At 41.5% G+C, this 21,279-nt stretch overlaps 1 protein-coding gene across 8 annotated transcripts in view; it reads right to left on the bottom strand.

Moving 5' to 3' along the window:
• Window positions 1-21,279, bottom strand: part of LOC146558757 (3',5'-cyclic-AMP phosphodiesterase 4C-like) — a 104,216-nt gene that overhangs the window by 34,891 nt on the left and 48,046 nt on the right. For 2 of the 8 annotated variants that reach the window (XM_085246480.1, XM_085246482.1), the window contains exon 1: window positions 12,745-13,202. The exons of 4 other annotated variants lie outside the window; for them this stretch is intronic. In XM_085246480.1, coding sequence (XP_085102606.1) covers window positions 12,745-12,980 — 236 coding nt within the window. In that variant the 5' untranslated portion in view covers window positions 12,981-13,202. Of the gene's footprint in view, window positions 1-1,123; window positions 1,621-7,662; window positions 8,206-12,744; window positions 13,203-21,279 lie in introns of those variants that run through there. 2 more of the 8 variants (XM_085246486.1, XM_085246484.1) reach the window with 2 other exon arrangements.

The raw sequence follows: 21,279 nt of genomic DNA, 5'->3' as shown, positions 1-21,279 counted from the left end.
CCCTGTCAAACACGGCTTATGTCGTCATTACTTTTCTGGAAGGTCAGCTGCAGAATTAGTCATATTTCCTTCTGTGCTCTTAAAGCAGCGGACACTTTCAGGTATACTCATACGTGTTGTAACACATGAGGATGTGTCAACTATACAGAGTTGTTTTTTATGTCATATAGAGATGTCGTTACATATTTCTGTATCTACAACTTCTACATCCATCCATCCAGATTCTGCACATTCAGGCGTCAGCTGTTCCTTCTTCAATCATCTTAAAAAAAACTTCTCTGTTTTGTAAAATCACTACAAATATGGACAATGGTCATACTCTAAACAGTCAGTATTTAAAGTATCAGAGGAAACGAGCTGAGGTGGTCAAGCAGCGGGTTAAGCTGAAATTCATGTATAAATGACGACTATATAAGACGCACACACACAGATTTACAAGAAACTGATTCATAAATTCCAAAGATCTCATCAGTCCATCTGACTCACCATTAGAATTGCAAACCGCACAGACAAACTCTGATGACTTTGTCATTGTGAGCTAAAAGCCACTGTGTGATTGCATATTTTCCACTCATATGCACATGTCACTCTCTATTCCGTTAATGTCCTGGAATAAAATGATTTGGATCCAGGAGATGAAGAACATTTTTGCACAGTGTGAACATCAGGGGCTTGTTTGGATGTAAAGATACTGTGCTTGTTAAATAACAATATCAAAGTATTCATTGTATGTTGCTTTAAAGGGAAACTAACACACGTACTGAGAGTGCAGCTTGATGATATGAACACTAAAAGAAAACACGATGTAAATGCCACATACTGGAGGATACACCGCTTTGAATTTCATTCTAATTTCTCTAACCTAAATAGACATAAATACACATAAAATAATATGATGCATTAATGCTATTTTAGGTTAAAAAATGCTCTAGTTCTTCATTATGTTGCGGGGGCCAAGTTACAGTTAAACCCATAACTTTAGTTATTTTAAGTTAATATAAAAGAACTTTACTTTGTGTGAAAGAACTGAAAAGCTTTCTTAAGAAAAACAAAAAAGTTCAGACACCAGTGTGCTCAGGGTTGTGCAACAACAACATCTGGATTGAAACCACATCTGGCCTACCGCCTGCGCTTTTGAACGATGTCGATGGGACGGTTGACGGCGCACGGCGACCCGCAGATATTCCCGTTCCGCATTTTGAAGTAGCGATCCTGGACCGAGGGCGTCAGATACACACAGTTAGTTGGTAAACTCATGTCTACAGTTTGTCTCTCAGCTGCTTTTGTTCTCCACTAATTATCCTTTTCCTCCTCCTCCGGGCGCTCCTCTGCTCCTCGGCTCCCACGCGCTCTCTTCTCTCCCTTCACGGCACACCGGGTTTCCACTGACACGCGGGCAGATGGAGGAAAGCCCTCCTCGGTGTGTTTTGGCAACATGACTCCAGTCCGGCGTTTGGAGAAGGCGAAGAAAGGAAAAGGGATCAAAGCAGTGTGGGTTTTAAAGAGTCATTTCCTCAGCGTCATGCTGCTGTTTCATGCGGTGGAACACAGAAAAGCTAAACAAGAGCAGAGCGTGAGGAGGCTTCTTTCTAATCCACGTTGAGGAGTTCAGAGCTGAACTCTCCCTCCCTCTGGAGACACGCTCCTTTCTCCCTCCCTCTATCTCACTCTGTCTCCTCCTTCCAGGCACATGGACTACTGAGGCTTTAAAAAAGACATGAACTATGTACATGTGCATGTACAGTCTGTGTGGGTTAGAGAGGGGACTGATATGGGTGTATTTGCTTTCAGTTGGAGTAGCTTCATTGTGTGCATGTGGATATACTTCTGCCATATATCTCAGCGAGGACCAGTTTGAGTTTCAATGAGAACTGTGAGGCAGCCTTCGCCTTTTAAGATCCCTTTAAAGAATTCAGTTTTGGTTTAGGGCAGGATTGCGAGCTTAGTTTGATTGTTAAGTAGGGAGGGAAAGTATTATGTAAATGAATGCTGGCACAAAGACGTATGTGTATTGTATAAGCAGTGTATGTGTGCGTAAAAGAAGAGGTGTGTCTCCCATCTTACTTATTTGCAGAATCAACAAACACACATGAGTCATGAAGCATTCCTGCCTCACACCTCAAAAATGTCATCACTTCATTCATTACATATGAATATGAAAAAATTCACCCTATTTACTGTATGAATTTTCCAATTATTGCCATTGTGAGGTCACAATAACCTTTGACCTTTAAGGAGGATCTAGTCAGTTCCTCGAGTCCAAGTGATCATGTGAGACAAATTTAGAAAACTACATCTATGTGCAACAGGAACCATTGACACTCTGACGACATGATGGCCAGACTTGTGTGGGAAAGTATCAAGTACTTTTAAAGTATTTTCAAAAGAAAAGCGAGCAAAGTCGCTTAGTGCATCTGAGGAGCAACATTCAAACAGCAGTGTGTTAGCAGGTTTAATTAGATATTCCCCCTTTTTGTGAAATACTTCAGCCTGCAGCAGCTCTAGCACACCAGCACCAGTCAGTCTCACGACACAGAGCGGTGGACTTGCTGGACTCGGTGATCTCACCAACTGGCTGGCCCGCTGCTGTCGACACTGCAGGCAAATATTTGTCTTTTGAGACAGTGGGCCGGAGCCTGGGTCAGACGTGTTGGCAGGCACACGGGAGAGGAGGTGGAGCAGAGGGGGATTTAAATGTCAACCCGTTTTTTAAAAAAATGGTTGGCTAACGATGCAGCCAGATGTTGTGACGTAGTCACAAAGGGGGGACGCAGATGTTTCACCCTAATCTCTGAACTTTTAAGTGGCTAGTTGTGACGAAGTCTTTCTGTGCGGAGCTATTTCTCAATGGCTGGTGTTCCCACAAAGCCACACTTTAATAGCATAGCAATCATCTTTAACTTCAGCAACAATTTTTTTTAATCAGTGAAGATTAAAACAAAAAGAAAGCTCATTATTCATGGCAGGTAAGCTCGCAGTTTCTGTGCTACTCCAGTGTAAGTAACGGGTCTAAGAAACCCTCCAAACACCACCTCTCTCTCTCTGGGACATTGCTGCTGGATGGGCTGCTCAAATCTATGAAAAACATAATAATTCAAGGTGATCAGGAACATGTCTGTGGACACATAAGAACCACACTTTTTACCAGCTTATTATACCGTTATGCTGTATCCTGTGTGACTGTAATCATAACTGACCTCCTTCTAGCCTCCCAAAAGAACTGGGTCAGACGCTGGTCCCTCTAAACCAGAGCAGCCTAATAATGACGTCAACACACTTATAAAAATAGTGTTAAACTAATCTGTTGCATTACCCTCATTCATAAAAAAGACCATGGGGAACCCTACACATCTTCTGGTGACTTTCCTGCAAGGGGAATTGACAGTTTCACTCTTTATTTGTCTCACAGTTATAGCGAGATGCAAACTTTCCCTGCACCTAAGTCAGGGACTCCATTCATGTGAATAAAGCATAATAAAAATAAATAAATCAAACTGGTCAGCCGTCACTCATTGTGGAAATTATAATTGCAAACAGAATCACTGGCAACAGTTTTATTGGAATCAAACAATCAAGAGCACATTTGGTTTGCTCCTGTAAATGCAGACAGAGTAGGGCACTCTAAACTGTCACTGTCAATAAAGACATAAAACATCCCTACAAGCAAACCTCCTGCAAACCCATAAAACACATTAAGACTGAATTCCCTTCCAGCCATCTGGCATAAGGTTTTCCAAGAAGCCCAAGAACCATGCATCAATCAGGCTTAACAATATGACCACCTGCCAAATATTTTGCTGCCAAAACAGCACTGAGCCATCAAAGCACGGAGCCTTACAGGCGTGGTATCTGGCACCAAGAAATTAGCAGCAGATCCTTTAAATCCGGTACGTTGCAAGGCGAGGCCATGGATCGGACTTGTTTGTCCAGCACATCTCACAGACGCTCGACTGGATTGAGATACAGGAAATGTGCTTGTTGACACCGTTCTATCAGAACCAGCATTTAATTTTTCTGCAATTTGAACTAAAGTAGCTCGTCTGTTGGATTGGGCCACAAAGGCCAGCCTTTGCTCCCCAGATGAAACACTGGGCTTTGGCCTCCAACGATCCTGTTGCTGGTTCATCGCTGTTCCTTCCTTGGACCATTTTTGACAGATACTGACCACTCCAGATTTGGAACACCCCACAAGAGCTGCAGTTTTTGGAGATGCTCTGATCCAGTCGTCTAACCGTGACAGTTTAGCCTTACATCTGCCAATGTTTCCTGTTACTAACAGATCAACTCACTGCTCACTGCTCCCTAAAATGTCCCACCCAATAACAGGTGCCACGCTGAAGAGATAATCAGTGTTTTTCAGTTCACTTGTCAATGGTCATGATGTTATGCCTGATCGCCACACACACACACACACACACACACACACACACACACACACACACACACACACACACACACACACACACACACACACTCAGATGTTGGGTTTGGCAAAATAAAGACTAATCCATCTGCTTAGTCCGCAACAATAATATGATAAATATTTCCTGGTTTGTAAAGGAAGGTCTACCTGGAACAGCAGCAGCTCCTCTGGGCGTCTGGTTACACTTTTTGGCATCAGACCATTTTCGGTCAGGGACACAACGTCAGCGAGTGCCTGGTGTTTTCTGGGAAGTCTTATTTTCACAATTGCTTCTTGTTCATTTTCCCACATTCCAGTTTATCTCGGAATGCAGATTCCCAGTTTATAGTTTTGTTGAGTTGATTAAATTGAAAAGGAAGGCCTCACAGAGCTAAAGTGGCATTACTAGAATGCAGAATATTTTCAAAAAGGTGAAAAACTAAAGCACAGAGGTACAATTCATTCCTCCCTACTCCTGCATTTTTCCAGCGCTGTCTTAAAGGCCATTTGTAATATCTGGAAAGACAGAATAAACTTATTTTGTTCCGCATGCTGTGATTTCTGGTATCATATTTAAATATTTGTAGTTAAACTAAATGAAAACTCCTGTTGTTTCTCCCCTCCAATGCTGGCATCTGTCCTTGTGAAATGTTCCTGTGTTGGACCTCTAAACAGATGCCAGCGTGGAGATTTGCTGAGAATGAGGTGTTTGTGAGGCCGCTGTGTAACCAAATCCAACTGGCCAAATGACTTCCACGGCCCAGCTGGCTGCAGGCTCCTATGACATTACCTCTGCTAATGAGAATGAGCTGTGAGGGCAGAGTGTCATGAGCGTGTGTGTCTGAAAGTGTGAGAAAGTGTTTGAGGAACTTTTCAGTACAATGAAGTTTTGTTTAACTCCTCCTTTAAGGATCTTTTAGTGCGCTCTGCATCGGAAAGCAGGGAGAGTCTATTCTACAGTTAAAGACGCGAACAGTAAGACAGCAGCACAGATATTCTTGCGCCACCTTGTGCAGAAATCTGTGGTGACACAGTGAAGTGCACGCACAAACTTTAAAATACTATTTTCTAATTCAGTATTTTCCAAATGCATTCATACCACATCATTTATAATGAATTCTTAACATACTTTTAGACCTATTACTACCATCTTTGGTTATTCAGGAGTTCACACACTCCTCTTGATGGACTCAGGTCCTGTATCTCCTATAACACACACAACAGTCTTATCTATACCAACTCTTATCATTAGTTTTTTAACATTTATGTTTACTTGTCCAACGCAAGTTAATAAGATGATGAATGAATATGAAATGTGGACATTGTGCAAACAGGAGTTTTGTAAAGCCACAGTTGTGACTAAGCTGAGCTGACAGCCCAGCAGAGGTTGCTGTTTGCCAGTAAACTAAATGGAGGAAAGCCAGACACACACACACATGCACACACACACACATATATAAACAATGCAACAGATCTCTGCACTCGTTAGCACAAATGAGAGTAGAAATTGCAATAATTTTAAAGAGTCAGCATCACAGTCTCCTTGTACTGATGGATAGCGAGGTAAACATCAACAGTACGTGATGTGAAAAGTGAATTATTAAAAAACAAAACAAAACTCAAGAGCCTATCATCAGTAATAACCCAGCAATAAAAAAATATCACATCTCTACTTCAAGAACTGATTTAACGCACACCCTGTAGCCCAAGATGACCTCACACACTCTTTGGTGGAACAATCAGTATGGATTTTGTGACTGGCGGCTATGGCTGTGTGCACGCAAGGAACGACAAACACGTGTCACATTCACGTGTTATTTGCTGCCAGCCTCTGGTGGGGCTGGGGGAACAAATTTAGGCTCGGGGGGTTTATTTTGGGGGTCTGGTGTGTTATTGTGGTATCAACCCCCCACCCCACATCTCCCCTGCCCTGCTTAGACTCAACTGTGGCGGCACTAGGTCAAAAGTCAGTCCTAATATTAGTTTACTTGTTACAAACTGGGTCTAATGGGTAACTGGTTACTGATATTCTCTGTCAACCTGCCAAATCACAAAGTACTAAATATTCCAATATCCCTCATCTTAAAACACAAAAATTAAAGCATTTCACACAACTTAGAGCTTTGAAGCTGAAACTATTTCCCAAAAAAAGATTTTCTCTTATTTTGTAATTAAGAAAACTGAGTTATGTGACAACAGTCGTAATTCAAAAATAAGGAGCCCCAACAAATCCACTAAAAGTAATTCTAAGAGTAATATTAAATATAAAGACGTTTAGGAGGATTTAACTGGATTAATACTCCTAGTTCGCAGATCATGGTCACGGAGGTAAAGGTGTGGTTTTGCTGAGATGTGGCGTGCATAACTGAGTGAACTGCTGAACTGGCAGAAAAGAAGAAACCTTTGGCCCTCAGATTTCACCTCAGTTTACCAGCAGGGAGGGCAAAAACAGGCATGAGCAGTCGAGTTTGAATACACACAAACACAGCACAATAAGATCTACAGAAGGTGTGTGTGCAGTGAGAACTTGTGCAGAAAACTTGCTTATAACTTAAGAGACGTGCAGACGCACAGAAGCCAGTGAGGGATTATCATTAGAGTCAGCTCCTCATTGTGACGTCAGGAATAACTAACGTCACATCTGTCCAAAACATCTGCCTCCTGCTCGGAAACATCAGTGAGAAAAGTTTGTTATTCATGAAGCGGAGGGCACACAATCAGTCGACTATTTGAGCAACTTCATCGTGCAATAAAATGTGCGTGACTTGCAGCAGAAACAGGAAGTCTGTTGGCTGGAACTTACCACAAATGTAACTTGCTTCCTCTTGAAAGCTGCTGGTTTTAATGCAAGCAAATACAAAATAATTGCATTTTAAAAAACACCAAATCACAACTTTAAAAACAATGCATTGGCATTGTCAAAGAAGTTGGTACTATGAAATCTAAGTTCCAATTACCAAAATTGTATAATCATTTGAATATTTATCAGCTGCTACACGCCAGCTCTCTGCTGCTGTTTTTTTTTAAAAAAAAAGTGAGATCTCATGCCAGAGTGCCTACTTTATCTGCAACAGCCTTCTCTGGGATGTGTGTTTGTTTAAAAAATTATTATCTACAGTCTATTTTCCATGTTTCTTACTGTCGCAGTGACACTACAAGTGCAGATCTCTGAGCCAATCTCGCTGAGCAGCCTATCTGAACACTCCCTCTCATGAATACGAGTGCCAAGGAGATGCAGGATGCAGAGTTTAGGAACATACCCCAAGCACGAGTGTCTCCGACCGTGTCCAAAACCAGTCAGCCCTCCTTTCCTTGTCAATCGGAGGTCTTTGTTCATTGTCCCTCGAGCGCCTGACTCATATGAGACACTTTGGGCTGTAATGAAAATAAACTGCACATCTGATCTGAGCCTCTTACAACAGTTCTTCACAGTTTAGTTATTTTTCTCCCGTAAACCTCCGGGGGTATCTGGATCGGCTCCATGAAGTTTTGCGCGCCGATAAACCAAAAAACATGAAGATTCCAGGTGAGAGGCAAAAAGAAAATGGAAAGGATCAGATAGAGAGCAGATCTGCCCAATCTTCTGTTCCTCGGGATGCGGGAAGAGAAATCGTGGAATGCTGCAGAGTTTCTGCGCCGAGGTTTCAGGCAAGCCCCAACAAGGCAGACAGGAGTGTGATATTCAATTAGTCTCCACAAGCAAGAAGCACACATGCAGCTGTTGTAACTGTAGACTCAACTGAATTGAAGGATTTTCCACAGTTGTCTGTCCATTCTCATTGATTTGTTGTTGTAAATACCCAAACTAATCCCAGACATGACACTGACAGCATTCCTGAAGGGGTTTTCAGTAGTACAACTCCAAAACAGAGAGAAAACAGGCGACCTGTAGAGAAGTCTGAAAATTTTGAAAGTAGTGTTTCTCTACTTCTCTGTCAGGCACTCACTCACTGTTCGCAGGAAAGGGGAAGGGTTGAGCCACTTCTGAGAGCAGTGACACTGCAGGGTAGCGTCAGTGAGGGTTTGACCTCTTCCTTTGGCAGTGCAAACACTGGAGGAATCCCCCGAGGTCGCTGTGGGAGCTGAGGACAGACCACCACGAGCTCCAATCTGTCTAGTACAGGATATCCAATGTCAAGATGTTCAAGTTACAAACTGGTCGCGTTTCGAGCCACACTTGCAGCTTTCCAAAGAAAAACCTCAAAGAGAGAAAATGCTCCCACATTTAGAGAGTTACAGGGCTGCACAACATTTCGGTGTGTCCCAACTTGTTAAAGGGAGATCTGACTCGACTGTGTGGCTGGCGGGTGTTTTTGTGTCTGGCAGAGCTAGCTTGACGCAGCCTTCGTTGACACGTGAGATCAACATGCTGCCTGACCCAATACCCTCCTTTTGTTGCCCTGCAGCTACATAATTATAGAGGTTATTGTTAGAGTTGGTGCTGGGCAGGGTGGCAACGGGGGCTGGGTGGGCCTGACAAAACACATGTTAGGATTTACGGCAAAAAAACGTGGATAAACTAACCATAGGGAGAAAGCCCTGAGTTTCAACTTGTGCAGTTTTTATCACCGGCAAGTTTCAGATTCAAAGACAATCAAAGAAGGGCCGCACCTAACAGATTAGTCTGCAGGTTATTGCTTTTGCTCAATCAATCAGTTGTTTGATTTATGGAATGAAAAAAATAGAGAAATCCAGTCTTTGCAGTGCTGTGGAAACCGCTGGGTCAAGACGTCATAAATGCAAACGTTTTTGCAGGAGTGGATGTCCCATTAAATTCACCCCAAGGTCAGACTGCACAATGCAATCAGACAGAAGATTAGTACAATCTCAGACTCTATAGGTCTCAGGTAGCATATTAGCACCATTAGAAAAAAAGTGGACTAAATGAAGTATGGCTTATTTGGAAAGGTTGCCAGGAGAAAGAACAAGGCAGCACAGTTTCGGTTTTCACAATTGCCTCTGAACAAACCACAAGACTTCTGGAGCAGTCTTTGGAGAAAGCTGTCAAGCATGGTGGTGGAGGGGTGACAATTTAGGCTGCTTTTGTAGCCACAGGACCTGAACATGTTGCAGTCATTGACTTGACGATGAACTCTCCTGTATAGTAAAAGTCTTCTAGAGTCAAATACGAGGCCATCTGTCAGCTAAAGCTGGGCGAACCTGCATCATGTAATGGACAATGATCCCAAGCAAAGCATCAAATTTACAACAGAATGGCTGAAAAAGAAAAGAAGGTAATGCGATGGCCCGGTCAAAGTCCAGAACGCAAGCTGACTGAAATGCTGTGGCAGGACCTTAAAGATACCTGAGGCAAAGGTATAAAAAAGAGCAGACCACAGTTCCTCCACAATGATCTGAGAGACTGATGGAGTCACATAAAAAAATTCAAGTTATTGATCAGGGGAATTTGTTGCACATCTTGCATGCAGACTGCAGGATCCTTTTCATCATTGGCAGTCATTGTGAAACAGGCTAAAATTTTGAGCATCAGTTGTGTGTTTTCTGACTAACTTATCAATGGCAGTGATAAGTGATATAAATTGCACGCCAGTGTAAATATATAAGATATATGGATGCATAAGTCACACGTTCCTGGCTTTATTTCCACACTGCTAACAGCAGAGGGGACTGGCCTTTGAGAGCTGTCAGGGCAAAACCCATGCAGATACTGACATGCCAATTCACTTTCAGACTGACGGACACTTGTTGCACGGCAACAACCAAACACACCACAACCACTTCCCTAAGCACTACATGAACTGCAAACTAAAATAGGGCATTGTGCTGATAGATCATTTATCTTGTTGTTAGCCCATGTATGTAAAGAGGCTCATAAGTTAAAACAGATCAAATAAACCAAACAGGATGTAATGAAGACAAAGAAACAGTAAAAATGGTCTGGCTCATTTAAATCCTACTGAAAGGTACCTGACAGTGCATGGGCTTTATAATACTAATGAATATCTGTCCTTAATGCTATTTTTCAATGCTGTTAAACATTTAAATAAGCAATAAAGGTCGTCTTCCTGATTGCCTGTGGGCTTATTTTTGTCATTACAACCACCCTGCTGTGACTCTTGTTATCCTTATTTCTTGTAACTACCCTTCCTTTAATCTGTCAAAAAAAAAAAAAAATGATAAGGAAAAGGTTAGACAAATAATTAAACTCACCACTTCCTCCAAAGCATTTTAACTAGAAGGAATTGATTGAAATACTCTGAATTTTAAATGGCTTAAAGCTGCACTTTTGTCCTCATCCTTCTTTTGCAGTCTTGTTTGGGTTTTAGTTTCTGCTCGGTGTGGTTCATATTTTATTTATGCTGGCACTGAGACTCGCACACCTGACAGGGTGGGGTGGCGGGGAGGCTCACAGTATAAAACAATAGGATGTTTAAACATTACACGGGCAGGCATCAAATGACATCAGTAAAATGTCACGACTGATGACGTAGGTACACGCAACGTGTTTACAGGCCGCTTCCTCTACATAGTCACAGTCAGGCTGCCAGGGAGGCAAACAGTCAGGGGGTTTGGAGAGCGGGAAGGGCTGCCGCGGGGGGGGGCAAAAGCACCCAGGTTTCATGTTTATCTGATAAAGACAGTTTAACTTTCGACTAAATGGTTCGTGACTGCGTGTGGGGGCTTTCTCTTCAGTATGACATCAGTTTGCAGCCTCTATAATTAAACTGATTGGTAAAATGTGTATTTATTGAGAGCACGATTATAATTTTTAGTACCATGACAACTCAAAGGTTAGTTGCTTTATATAATCTGGCATCTTAACGCTAACGTGGGATCATTACGCAACATATTATCTTTGGCAAATTTATCTTTAACAATGGCATGTTTTACAAATTTAAATATTTGTGTGTGAATTGCAGCTTTTTTTGATGCTATGTTTTAAACTCAAGCATAAGACAGCATTTATCACCATTGAATTAATTAAGAAAGGTGTGTATGGAATCTGTGGTCATGTACAGGCAGCTCTGATGCCGTTTGTGTGCAAAATTGACAATAACAAGGGTGAAAATGAAAACCACAAGAAGAAACCACCAATATTGCTGCAAACAGCCTGCAGCCACATGAGGGTGGTGACAGCAGAGACAACCTTGTTAAGAAAGTCGTATAAAAATGATCTTCCCCTGTTAAAACTCTGCTCATTTTCCAACACTGTGACTGCTCTACAAAAGAGATAAAAACATCAGTTATTTACTACATATAACTGATTTTAATGCTAAAAAACACTTCTACGCTTGTAAACTTGCATCTCCGTGACCCGAAAATAGTTTTTTCCTGGAGTGTTTACATACATCAGAGAAAAATGAGGGCTTTAGACTCCAGGGTAATTTTCACAGCTTTCTCAGAGTTTCCTCAATTGACCTACTGGTCACGATTACGTCCGTGGAAAATCTAAATACGTCACTACCCGGCACTGCTGCTATTTTTTTCTTAAACTACCATAGTGAGGTTCTCTTTGGAAAAAAAAAAATCAGCAAATGCCTTCATAGATCACTCTGTTATTTAAACAGCTTCATCCATCAAACTTTGAACATTTAGGCTCTGTCATAGCCTGAACAAGATTTACTCAGCTCCATCTTTTCTGACGTAAAAACAAAAAGCAGGACACAGGTTGCCTGTTTTCAGTCACAAGGACTGACAAAGTGACGATGCAGCATTAAGCGTCATCTTTGTGTTTACTGTGGTGAGCCACCCCGAATCCCTCCAGACTTTAGCTTTGTCTCTGCTACACAGAAACCCTGGTGGTATAGGAAACCTTTCTCATCTCTGGCTCCGCCAGGATTGCTGAACACCTTGGGCACAAAACAAAACCCTCTCTTTCATTGCCTTAACAATAAGGTCCTTTGAGATGACACCGGTCCCGACGTCAACAAAACTGTGATTTCCCACAGTTACCTTCTTATCAGACAATGAGGCTTTTTTGCTACTGCCAACCCATGACACATACCGTGATGACGTGAAAAAGCAGCCTCTGCAATGTTACCTCAGAGCTGCTGAACAAACACTGGGCCTATAGTTTATTAGAGTTCAGCAGAGTTCAGAGAAGATGACCTCTGAATCCTAACCTTCTGATTATCTTATCAACGTACAGCTGAAAGTTGTACCTATAAAGAACTCCTTCACCCATTCACCCCACTATGTCTTAGTGCTTTCTACCTAACAGCCACACTTCGATGAACACATCAGGAGCAACCCGGGCTTCAGTATCAGATTGAAGCGGCGATCGATTAGTAGACAACCTACTCTACCTCCTGAGCCACCCCTTACACACAGCTTTCCACATAAGCTAACGACAGTAATTAGATCCATGTCATTGACTCTACCTGGGTGTGTACGCCAAGGTGAAGCGGCGTTGCAGGGCAATGTTACGGTTCATGAGGAGCTTGCGGAACAGCAACGGCGAGTGACGGGGGGAGTTCTGAGGAGAGTCACCGGGGGACATCCTGGGAGATTCATAAGGCGAGCCGGATGGTGACTGCGGCTTCAGCTTGATGGGTTGAGGACTGCTGAGTGGGAAGGAGCCAGCCTCCCCTGAGCTTTCCAATAGGGCTTCACTCATGCTGTCGTGTAGGAGTTTAACAAAATGTTCCTCTTACGCTGCTCTCTGGTGCGACCTTCTAACCCCTGACAGGGAGTCCAAGTCATCCATCTCAGCACAGCAGCATTTATCAAGTGAATTAGGTAAACGGCTCTCAAGCGCGTCTTGTGATGATGCAGCTCAGATTCGGAGCCGCTCGTAGTTGGCTCTAAGTGCTTCACAGCCACTTTTGCGCTACGGCTTCATGGCTTTTCTCTACGGAGCCACCTAAAAGCCCTGTTGACGGACGTGGACACGAGTGCAGGAGTGTGCCCTCCCCTCGGCAGTAAGCTCTGTTTACATAGCACTGAGCTCTGCCTAAATATGGCCAGGCCTGAATTATAACGTTGTTAGCTCGTACCTCGGGTGAACTAGCTGCGTCCTGCACACACTTCACAGAGGAGTGAACCGTTTTACGTCGGCTTCCTTCCTCAACTCATCAGTACAGAAATATTAGACAGTGATTACAGCTCTGACTGTGTAGACACATGCCAGAGCTGTGCAGTGTCAAGAGGCCACAGTCTGGGTAGATTTTCACTATGATGGTTGCTGGGGTGGGGTAGTGGGGGTGGGTGGGGGTGGGGGAGACACTGTGTCTAAAAGCAGAGCCTGCTTGAGATAAAAGATAACGAGAATCCTGGAAATGTCACTTAAACTTTTACTGGTATCTTGACTGAGTAGCGTTTCCCACTGGGGCTGAGGGGTGATGGAAAAACAGAGATCAGCTCGAGTTTCATCTCTGACCCCCAGACAGCCAGTGACCCAACCCTCCGCTGCCCAAAACAAAACTGAACTGTACTGCTTGTACCTAAATGTTCCCCTCGATAACGAGCATCCTGTAAATACATGCTGCATGTGCTTTAGTCGTGCTTAAGTTAATACTCGGCCCCAATCTATTAAACATCTAAATGACAGGTTCGCATTCAGGCAGTCAGGGATCGTTGCCATATTTATCACTGATCAGTACACGTCTTTCTAGATTTACAGTCCACACATTAAAAAACAGATCAAGAAAAGGGAACTGCAAATCACATGAAGAATCTCAAACATTATTAGGAGCTTTACCCAGTAGTTAAACAGTTCAAATTAAGCAAAACTTTTGATTCTCCATTCAAATGTAAAGTGTTCAGTGCTGTGCTGGTTCTGCACTGCAATCATCACAGATTGCTTGTCAATCAAACAGTGGAACCACAAAGTCTTTATGCAACACTATTAGTTTCTGGGGTTTTGTGGAAAGGGTTTTTCTTTCTTTCTTTTCATCTGTTTCATTACAAAAACACGAGACTATGACTATGACAGCAAACCTTTGAGCTATTTAAGCTACAGTGCCACGAGGGCTGGAGTTAAAGTATGTGAGTAACACTTAAACCTACAGTTACTGTTTTTGTGACTGCACCGTAATGCATCTAAATGGGATTAATACCTTCACAGAAAATCCAGCCACAATTATCCCCACTGCCATAATGTCTCTTTGCCTCTGCATCCATTTTAATGAGGCATTAAAGTAAGGACGGAGAAGGGCTCTTGAGTTTGAGGGGCTGCCTGCCAAAGTACTGATTTAACTCAGGAGGGAGTGCAAGAGGTCACTGCAATGAGCTCATGAACAAAAACACTGCTGTTGTATGAAGTGCTGTTAAATGTGACCAGCAGATGGCGCCCACGCACAAACACAAGGACACAAATGCTCATGAATACACACACGCACAAACTCAGCATTATGAAATGTCAGTTTATTCTGCAAGGTTTTGAGCTGTAGCTACTGAGCTCTGGATCATTTATTTGCCATTTTCTTTAAAGCAACATAATGCAAACCCCAATTCACTTTGATCCTTTTAGCCCTGGAAATGGCCCACATCATTTGCCAACACAGTCTACCGATACAGTTGTGACTAAGTGAAGGTTTGGCTGAATGGTAATTTAAAAACCTGTAGACTGTGTGGGCCGACTCAGTCATACGGTTACCATTATGAGCCAATGGGGAGAAAAGACAAGGAGATGAATCCCGTGGCTTTTCTTTAAGTGACTAATGCCAGGATATGTGGAACTATTTATTAGACTGAGTCATATAATCATACTCCTCCCACCAGCAACACCAGATCAAACACATGCAAACACACGGCTGACAGCAGAAAACACACACACACACACACACACACACACACACACACACACACACACACACACACACACACACACACACACACACACACACACACAAACTGGGTTTCAGCACCTGAAAAGCCTTGGAACAGACAGCAGCATGCTGCTTTATCAATTAAGCTCCAGTATACATAAGTGCATCACATACCCAGTCAAGGATCTTTAATCATAAAAACGATGGAAACAACCTAACTGCATACCTAACTAGACAATTGCAGTTTATATTTAATCGAGAAAATACTCCCTCTATGAGCTCGCAGCAACTCCCAAGGCTACTTACTGTATGTTTTTAATAAAAAGAGACTACTTTCTCATTAATCTGTTTTCTCAGCAGATATGCATGTAAGAAAAATCCCATTTGTGGTGTGAAGACAGTGACAGATCCACGCTTTCACAGTTGGTGGAGATTTGGTTGTAAATACAAAGTCACAACAAGTCCAACGAGTATCTGTAAGAACCAAAACAGATTTGTTGGACACATAAAAAACAAACAAACAGTGATGGAGTGGTTAGTACTACTGCCTCACAGCAAGAAGGTTCTGGGTTAAAAACCATCTTCTTCCTATGTGTTTACATGTTCTTTGTAAATACAAAGTCACAACAAGTCCAACGAGTATCTGTAAGAACCAAAACGGATTTGTTGGACACATAAAAAACAAACAAACAGTGATGAAGTGGTTAGTACTACTGCCTCACAGCAAGAAGGTTCTGGGTTAAAAACCATCTTCTTCCTATGTGTTTACATGTTCTCTAGCTTCACCCATCAGTCTATAACATACTTGTTAAGCTAACTGGTGATTTTAATTCAAAGCATGAATAGTGGTATTTTTGTCTGTATTACCCCTGTGATGGACTAGCAGCCTATTCAGGGTTTACCCCACCTTTCATACCCTTGAGAGCTGGGATATGAGACAGGATTGTGTTAAAAAAGCAAGACTGTGACAACATGTGTGCAGTGGGTTGCTGGATTAACCCTTTAAGACCTACCATAGAACCAAGTCCGCCAGAGCTTATCTTTATATTTTTACATGCTGTAGTGCCATTTTTGAGAGCATTTAAAGTTGTTATACATCAATACAACCGTTATAGCCCAAATATTAATAATATGTATGCATTAAGTCCATAATAACTACATAAATTGCAAAAAAGTGCAATAAACTCATTTTTGTTTTGTTTTTTACATAAATTTCTAGTTAGAGAAATTTCAGAAGTTTATCCCTCAAAACTGTACAAAAAAGTTGTACAAAATAGTTTCCAACAACAGGAAATGTATTTTGAGCGTCTTCATAGTTTTATTTTTGAGATACACCAATTTTTATGTCCTGCAGGAAAAACAAAAATAAATATTATAATGCAATTTTGCAAAAAAACAAAACAAAACAAGTGCATAAAAATGAACTATTTCCAGCAGTGCAATTTGAGTTCCAAGCATCCCAGAAACTATTTAGAAAAGCATGAAGTCAAACATGACTTTTAAAAACACCAGTATAGGCTTATAAGGCCCCGAAGGTAAAAAAAAAAATTCCTCGAAATGACGTCACTTCCGGTTTCGGGCAGGTAATGGCGGACATGCGATAGTTCAACTATCGCATGTCCAACATAGGAAGTGTCCAACATAGGGAGTGTTATGAACAGCTGATCGGATCGGCAAAGCATGTTTCTGAAAAATTATGTTTTTGCTGCTGCAAGTGCTTTTTATGCAGTTTTTGCAAAGCCATATGTGGAAGGAAACCGTGACTTAGGACAAGCTGATGGCATAAGATGTAAGTACAACTCCTCCGGTTTCATATGCAAAAAAATTTATTGTGCTAGCTTACGTGGTTCCGGTTCTACAGGGATTTAAAAATAGTTATGCCGGCTTTAAGGGGTTAATGTGTTCAGCATAAAAGAAGAGCTGTACAGTGAGACCTAAAATTGTCTCGTTGAGGCCAAGTTATGGCCAAGTCTCCATCACTCCACTTCCCTAAGTAAATGTGTGGCACCCTGAGTATTTTGAGCATTAAGAACAAGTCTCAGATGTGTTTGCATCATAACACAGAGCGAAAAGCTCATTTGCTCCCACCTGATGTGATGTTAGGGCGACATTTAGTTCCGCCAGTAGGTGGCAGTGTTGGCTCAGCCAAACGGGTAACAGGCAAAATAATCCTTCACAAAAGTAACGCTAGTAACGTTTGTGTGCTAGCTAAGTCATGTTAGCCTCCTGCATTAATCTCTGTAACCGTGTTGTTCCATCAGTAATGTAAAAGGAAACTGTTAGCTGGTTTCAGTTAAAGTCATAGGAAATAGACCAGCCAGTACATGTTATGTTGTCAATTGTTTACTGGTCATTTTCTCTGTGTGTTAAGGGCTGATTAATACAGGGCCATTACACGTAATGCTACAAAAGTAATGCAGTCCAGTTATTACAATGGAAGCCGCCAGTAACACTGAATTCCTTTGCTGTGCTTCAGCGCAATAAACCTTCATGTGCACCTGAATGAACCCTGTCGTCCTTCAGTGTGTAAGAATTGCATTTTTTAGTTGGAAAGGTTAACGACATTACTCATTATTGAAATGAAGAATTATTAAGTTAGATTAGCATAAAAGCACTGTCATAGTTCTTTTTTAAAATTTCCTTAATTTAATCCAATGGGAGGTGAAGGAAACGTTTTATAAACACAGCTGAATCCCTGTTCACTCTGTAGGTTCACATGCTGACACGGTCTCTGTCTCTTAATACGACAATGTGCAAAAGTCTTGAGCCACCCCTCACTGCTCTATATTTTACAAGGAAACGGGTACAGTGATTTATTGAAACATGCTAACATACATTGAAATACAGTACATAATGCAACAACCGAGTCTGCACAATTCTTACAAGCTTGAAAGTCAATATTTGGTATTGACTTTCTTATAATTGCCTTAGGTAGTTTTGAAGGAGAGTCAAAGCTCCTTCAAATGTTGGCTGCCTTTTGTTACATTCTCTCTGTCAAGATCACACACTGCTTCAGTCTTTTCTGGATATCTTAATAACATGACTTTCAGACTGTTCGCCTGCTGCAGAGGTCTTACTTACTTAGGCCTGCCACTTCTTCACCTTCCTTCTTTCAGTTTCATCCCTGAGGTATGCTTGAATTACTCATAAGTCAGACTGTGCTGAGAATGAGCAAAAAAGCAGCAAATGCCCGAAGACCTTCAGAAAGTCTGGAGAACTATTGCTCAAGACTACACACACAACAAAAGAAAGAAGAAAGTCATGTTTCTTAGAAACAAAATATAAAGATATGCGGATGTGTAACAGCATTGTATGCACTTCAGTGTCCCTTTCTCCAGCATCGACATGTGACAGCAACAAAAAAAAACTTTATCCCATTACCAAATTCTAGCATAATTTATTTGATGGGTGTCAAATCCATCACTGTAGTTTTTATGTAGTTCTCAGTATTCAAATTATTCAACTTCTTTGCCTTAAAGGTTTTTCAAAGCGCATTAAGTGCAGATGAGTTTCTCGAGACGATTTCTTGTCTTTGTCTTTGTTTGTTTTTTCAAGTAATGTGCGCCATCTTTTTTTCCTTCTGGGATAAAAAGGATGCATGCACCATTGAGTTGAGCACTTTGCAGTGATTCTGCTCAGATGGGTGGCACATGAAGCTCAAACTAAATAACAGTACTATGTGTGTAGGCAGCATTATGACAGATGATAGTTCATCAAGGTGACTGACAAGAGATGGAGCAGGAACTTGACAAACTGAAAGGGATGAAGGCTGAATAAATAATACTTCACTCCATCAAGGAGAAAAGATTATTTTGTAACTGGTAATGAAGAATAACTTGATTTCAATGTCTCGCAGTTGCTAACACAAAGAAATTGAATTATTCAGCCTAACCATCAAATTCAGCCTTTTTCACTGTGAAGATTTATCTACATATTAACTATTCATGTTTGCTGCAGGGCAGAATTTCATCACTGGTTGGCATTTAAGAAATGAAGCACATCTGAACATTTATTAGTGAGCAAAAGCAAAGATAGGACACCTCGAAAAAGTGCAGGATAAAACGAAGCCATAAAAGCTGGAACACTGAATTATACATACTACAAACTGTGGCTGAAACACACATACAATAACTCCTCTCCTTGAATGCAAAAAACCCACAGTCTTTCACAGTATTTCCAAGTGAAAATGATAAACCTTCATAATATATTCATACATAAAGAAAAAAGGCAAGGTGAGGAGGAAAGAGTTGTGTTTCTACTCAGACGCTTAAAGAAATGAATGCCCACTCTAAAGACGATTAGATATTCGCTCTTTTTAAGAGGTGTTTGGCAGGCATTCAGGTTAACACTTAAGTTAGTAACAGCAACAAGAATAACAGTAATAATAAATGAAGTGCAAAGAAATATTTTTAGTGGTCAGGGGGCATGATTGGTGATCTCACCAGTCTGTACTTACACAGTCATAAAAAAACTAAAGTGTATTAAAATCTCAGTTCTGCACTTAAAAATTAAACATACTCAATGTGCATTGTGATAGCACACAGTGATAGCAGTGTGCTTGGGCAGCCTGCCCTTTAAACAACGCTCTTGATGGCCTGTGTTGTAAAGAAGTGACCCACTTTGTGTGGTGAAAATCTTTATCAACGGTGAAGAGGATGCCAAGCTGCCACGGTATGAAGATGGGCTCAAGTTTCAGTGTAACACTTGTTGTATTTTTCGGACTATAAGTAATAACTTAAAATCCTTTAATTTTCTCAAAAATCATCAGTGCGCCTTATGTATGAATTCTGGTTGTTCTTACTGACCTTTATGTGGTACACTGCGCTCAAAAATCTGTCAAAAATGTTTTAGTACGACTTAAGCTACAAAGCCGCACCGCTTCATAGATTGTCTGAGCATTATGGCTACCGTAGTCATGAGCCTCGCGGAGTAATCCAGGGACGTGTCTCAAAATGCTACTTGTGTGTACTTGCGTTCTCGTGGACTTGTGATACATCATCAGTCGGAGACCAAGTATGGTTCTAATTTAAAGTACGCATCAAGCTCAGGTCCAAACGCCGCTTCAGGTCCCAAAGTCAAACGAACACTGCGGCATCACTGAGAGTTAATACTGTCTAAATTCTTTCATCTTTAATAAAATGATCTGTGTTGCTGCTTTACCAGGTGTAACAATTAAGTTTAACATCCAGGCATCCATGAAAACAGAATTTATTAAATTTAACAGAGTTAGAAGTTAGCAGGAAGTTAGCTCGCTAGTTTCCACCTAAACATGATACACCATGTTGACTGAGAGATTTCTGAAAAAATTCAAACATACAGCTCTGCTATCACTTCCAACATAAATGAAGACAGAAAATTAAAAAGCAGTAACTTTTGTAGGGTTACTGAAGTTGGGCTAGCTGATATATAATGATGTGGTACATGATCGCTAGTGACACAGCTATGTTAGCATAACATAAACATAGTGAAGCTGGAGGATGAATGCAAACTTTTTTCCACTTGATAAAAGTTAACGTGAGGGTTCCTGATGGTTAGGGACAAATGCAATCGCATGGCAGGATGCTGTAAACAGACCAAACATCAGTCAGGAGAACAACTGAGATAATCCATCCACAATACGGTGTCAGTCATTAGTTTACTGCAACAACATGGGAATAGAGCTGTAAAAGAATTCAACATTAATGAATCAATGGTACGGAAGTGGAGGAAGCAAGAAGAATGAGTTTAGTAAAGTCTGACTTATCTGATTGTTTTGTTTTGCTTAATGCACCTTATAATCTGGTGCGATTTATGGTCCGAAAAATACGGTATCTAAACATTGCGTACTGTTTACAGTGACAGGAAAGGAACTGAAGACCTGGCTCATGTGGTCCAGTAGCACTTTTGATCATAATCAACATTAAGTTTTTTACAATCAGCATCATTTAGGTGCCCAACATCCTGTCGCACATATCTCACAATGGCAGATGAGGCCATCATCTGGCCGGTCATTGGAGTTCACTTGGACATTTTTCCACACAGATGTGAAAACAGTATGTTCAGTGGTTGTCTAACAAATTTCACCACAAGGCTTGCAGCCATTTGTTTGTATGATGGCTTAGTCGTTGGCTCTGGTTGTGTAATACAAATTACAGATCATCAGGCTGT

This window comes from Mchenga conophoros, linkage group LG15 (genome assembly GCF_057382185.1).
Source record: "Mchenga conophoros isolate Kocher_MC1m ecotype Shallow Benthic linkage group LG15, M_conophoros_male_GT1.1, whole genome shotgun sequence".
Taxonomy (NCBI): Eukaryota; Metazoa; Chordata; class Actinopteri; order Cichliformes; family Cichlidae; genus Mchenga; species Mchenga conophoros.
Note: the sequence above shows the minus strand (reverse complement) of the source record. Positions and strands in the feature narration are given on the sequence as shown.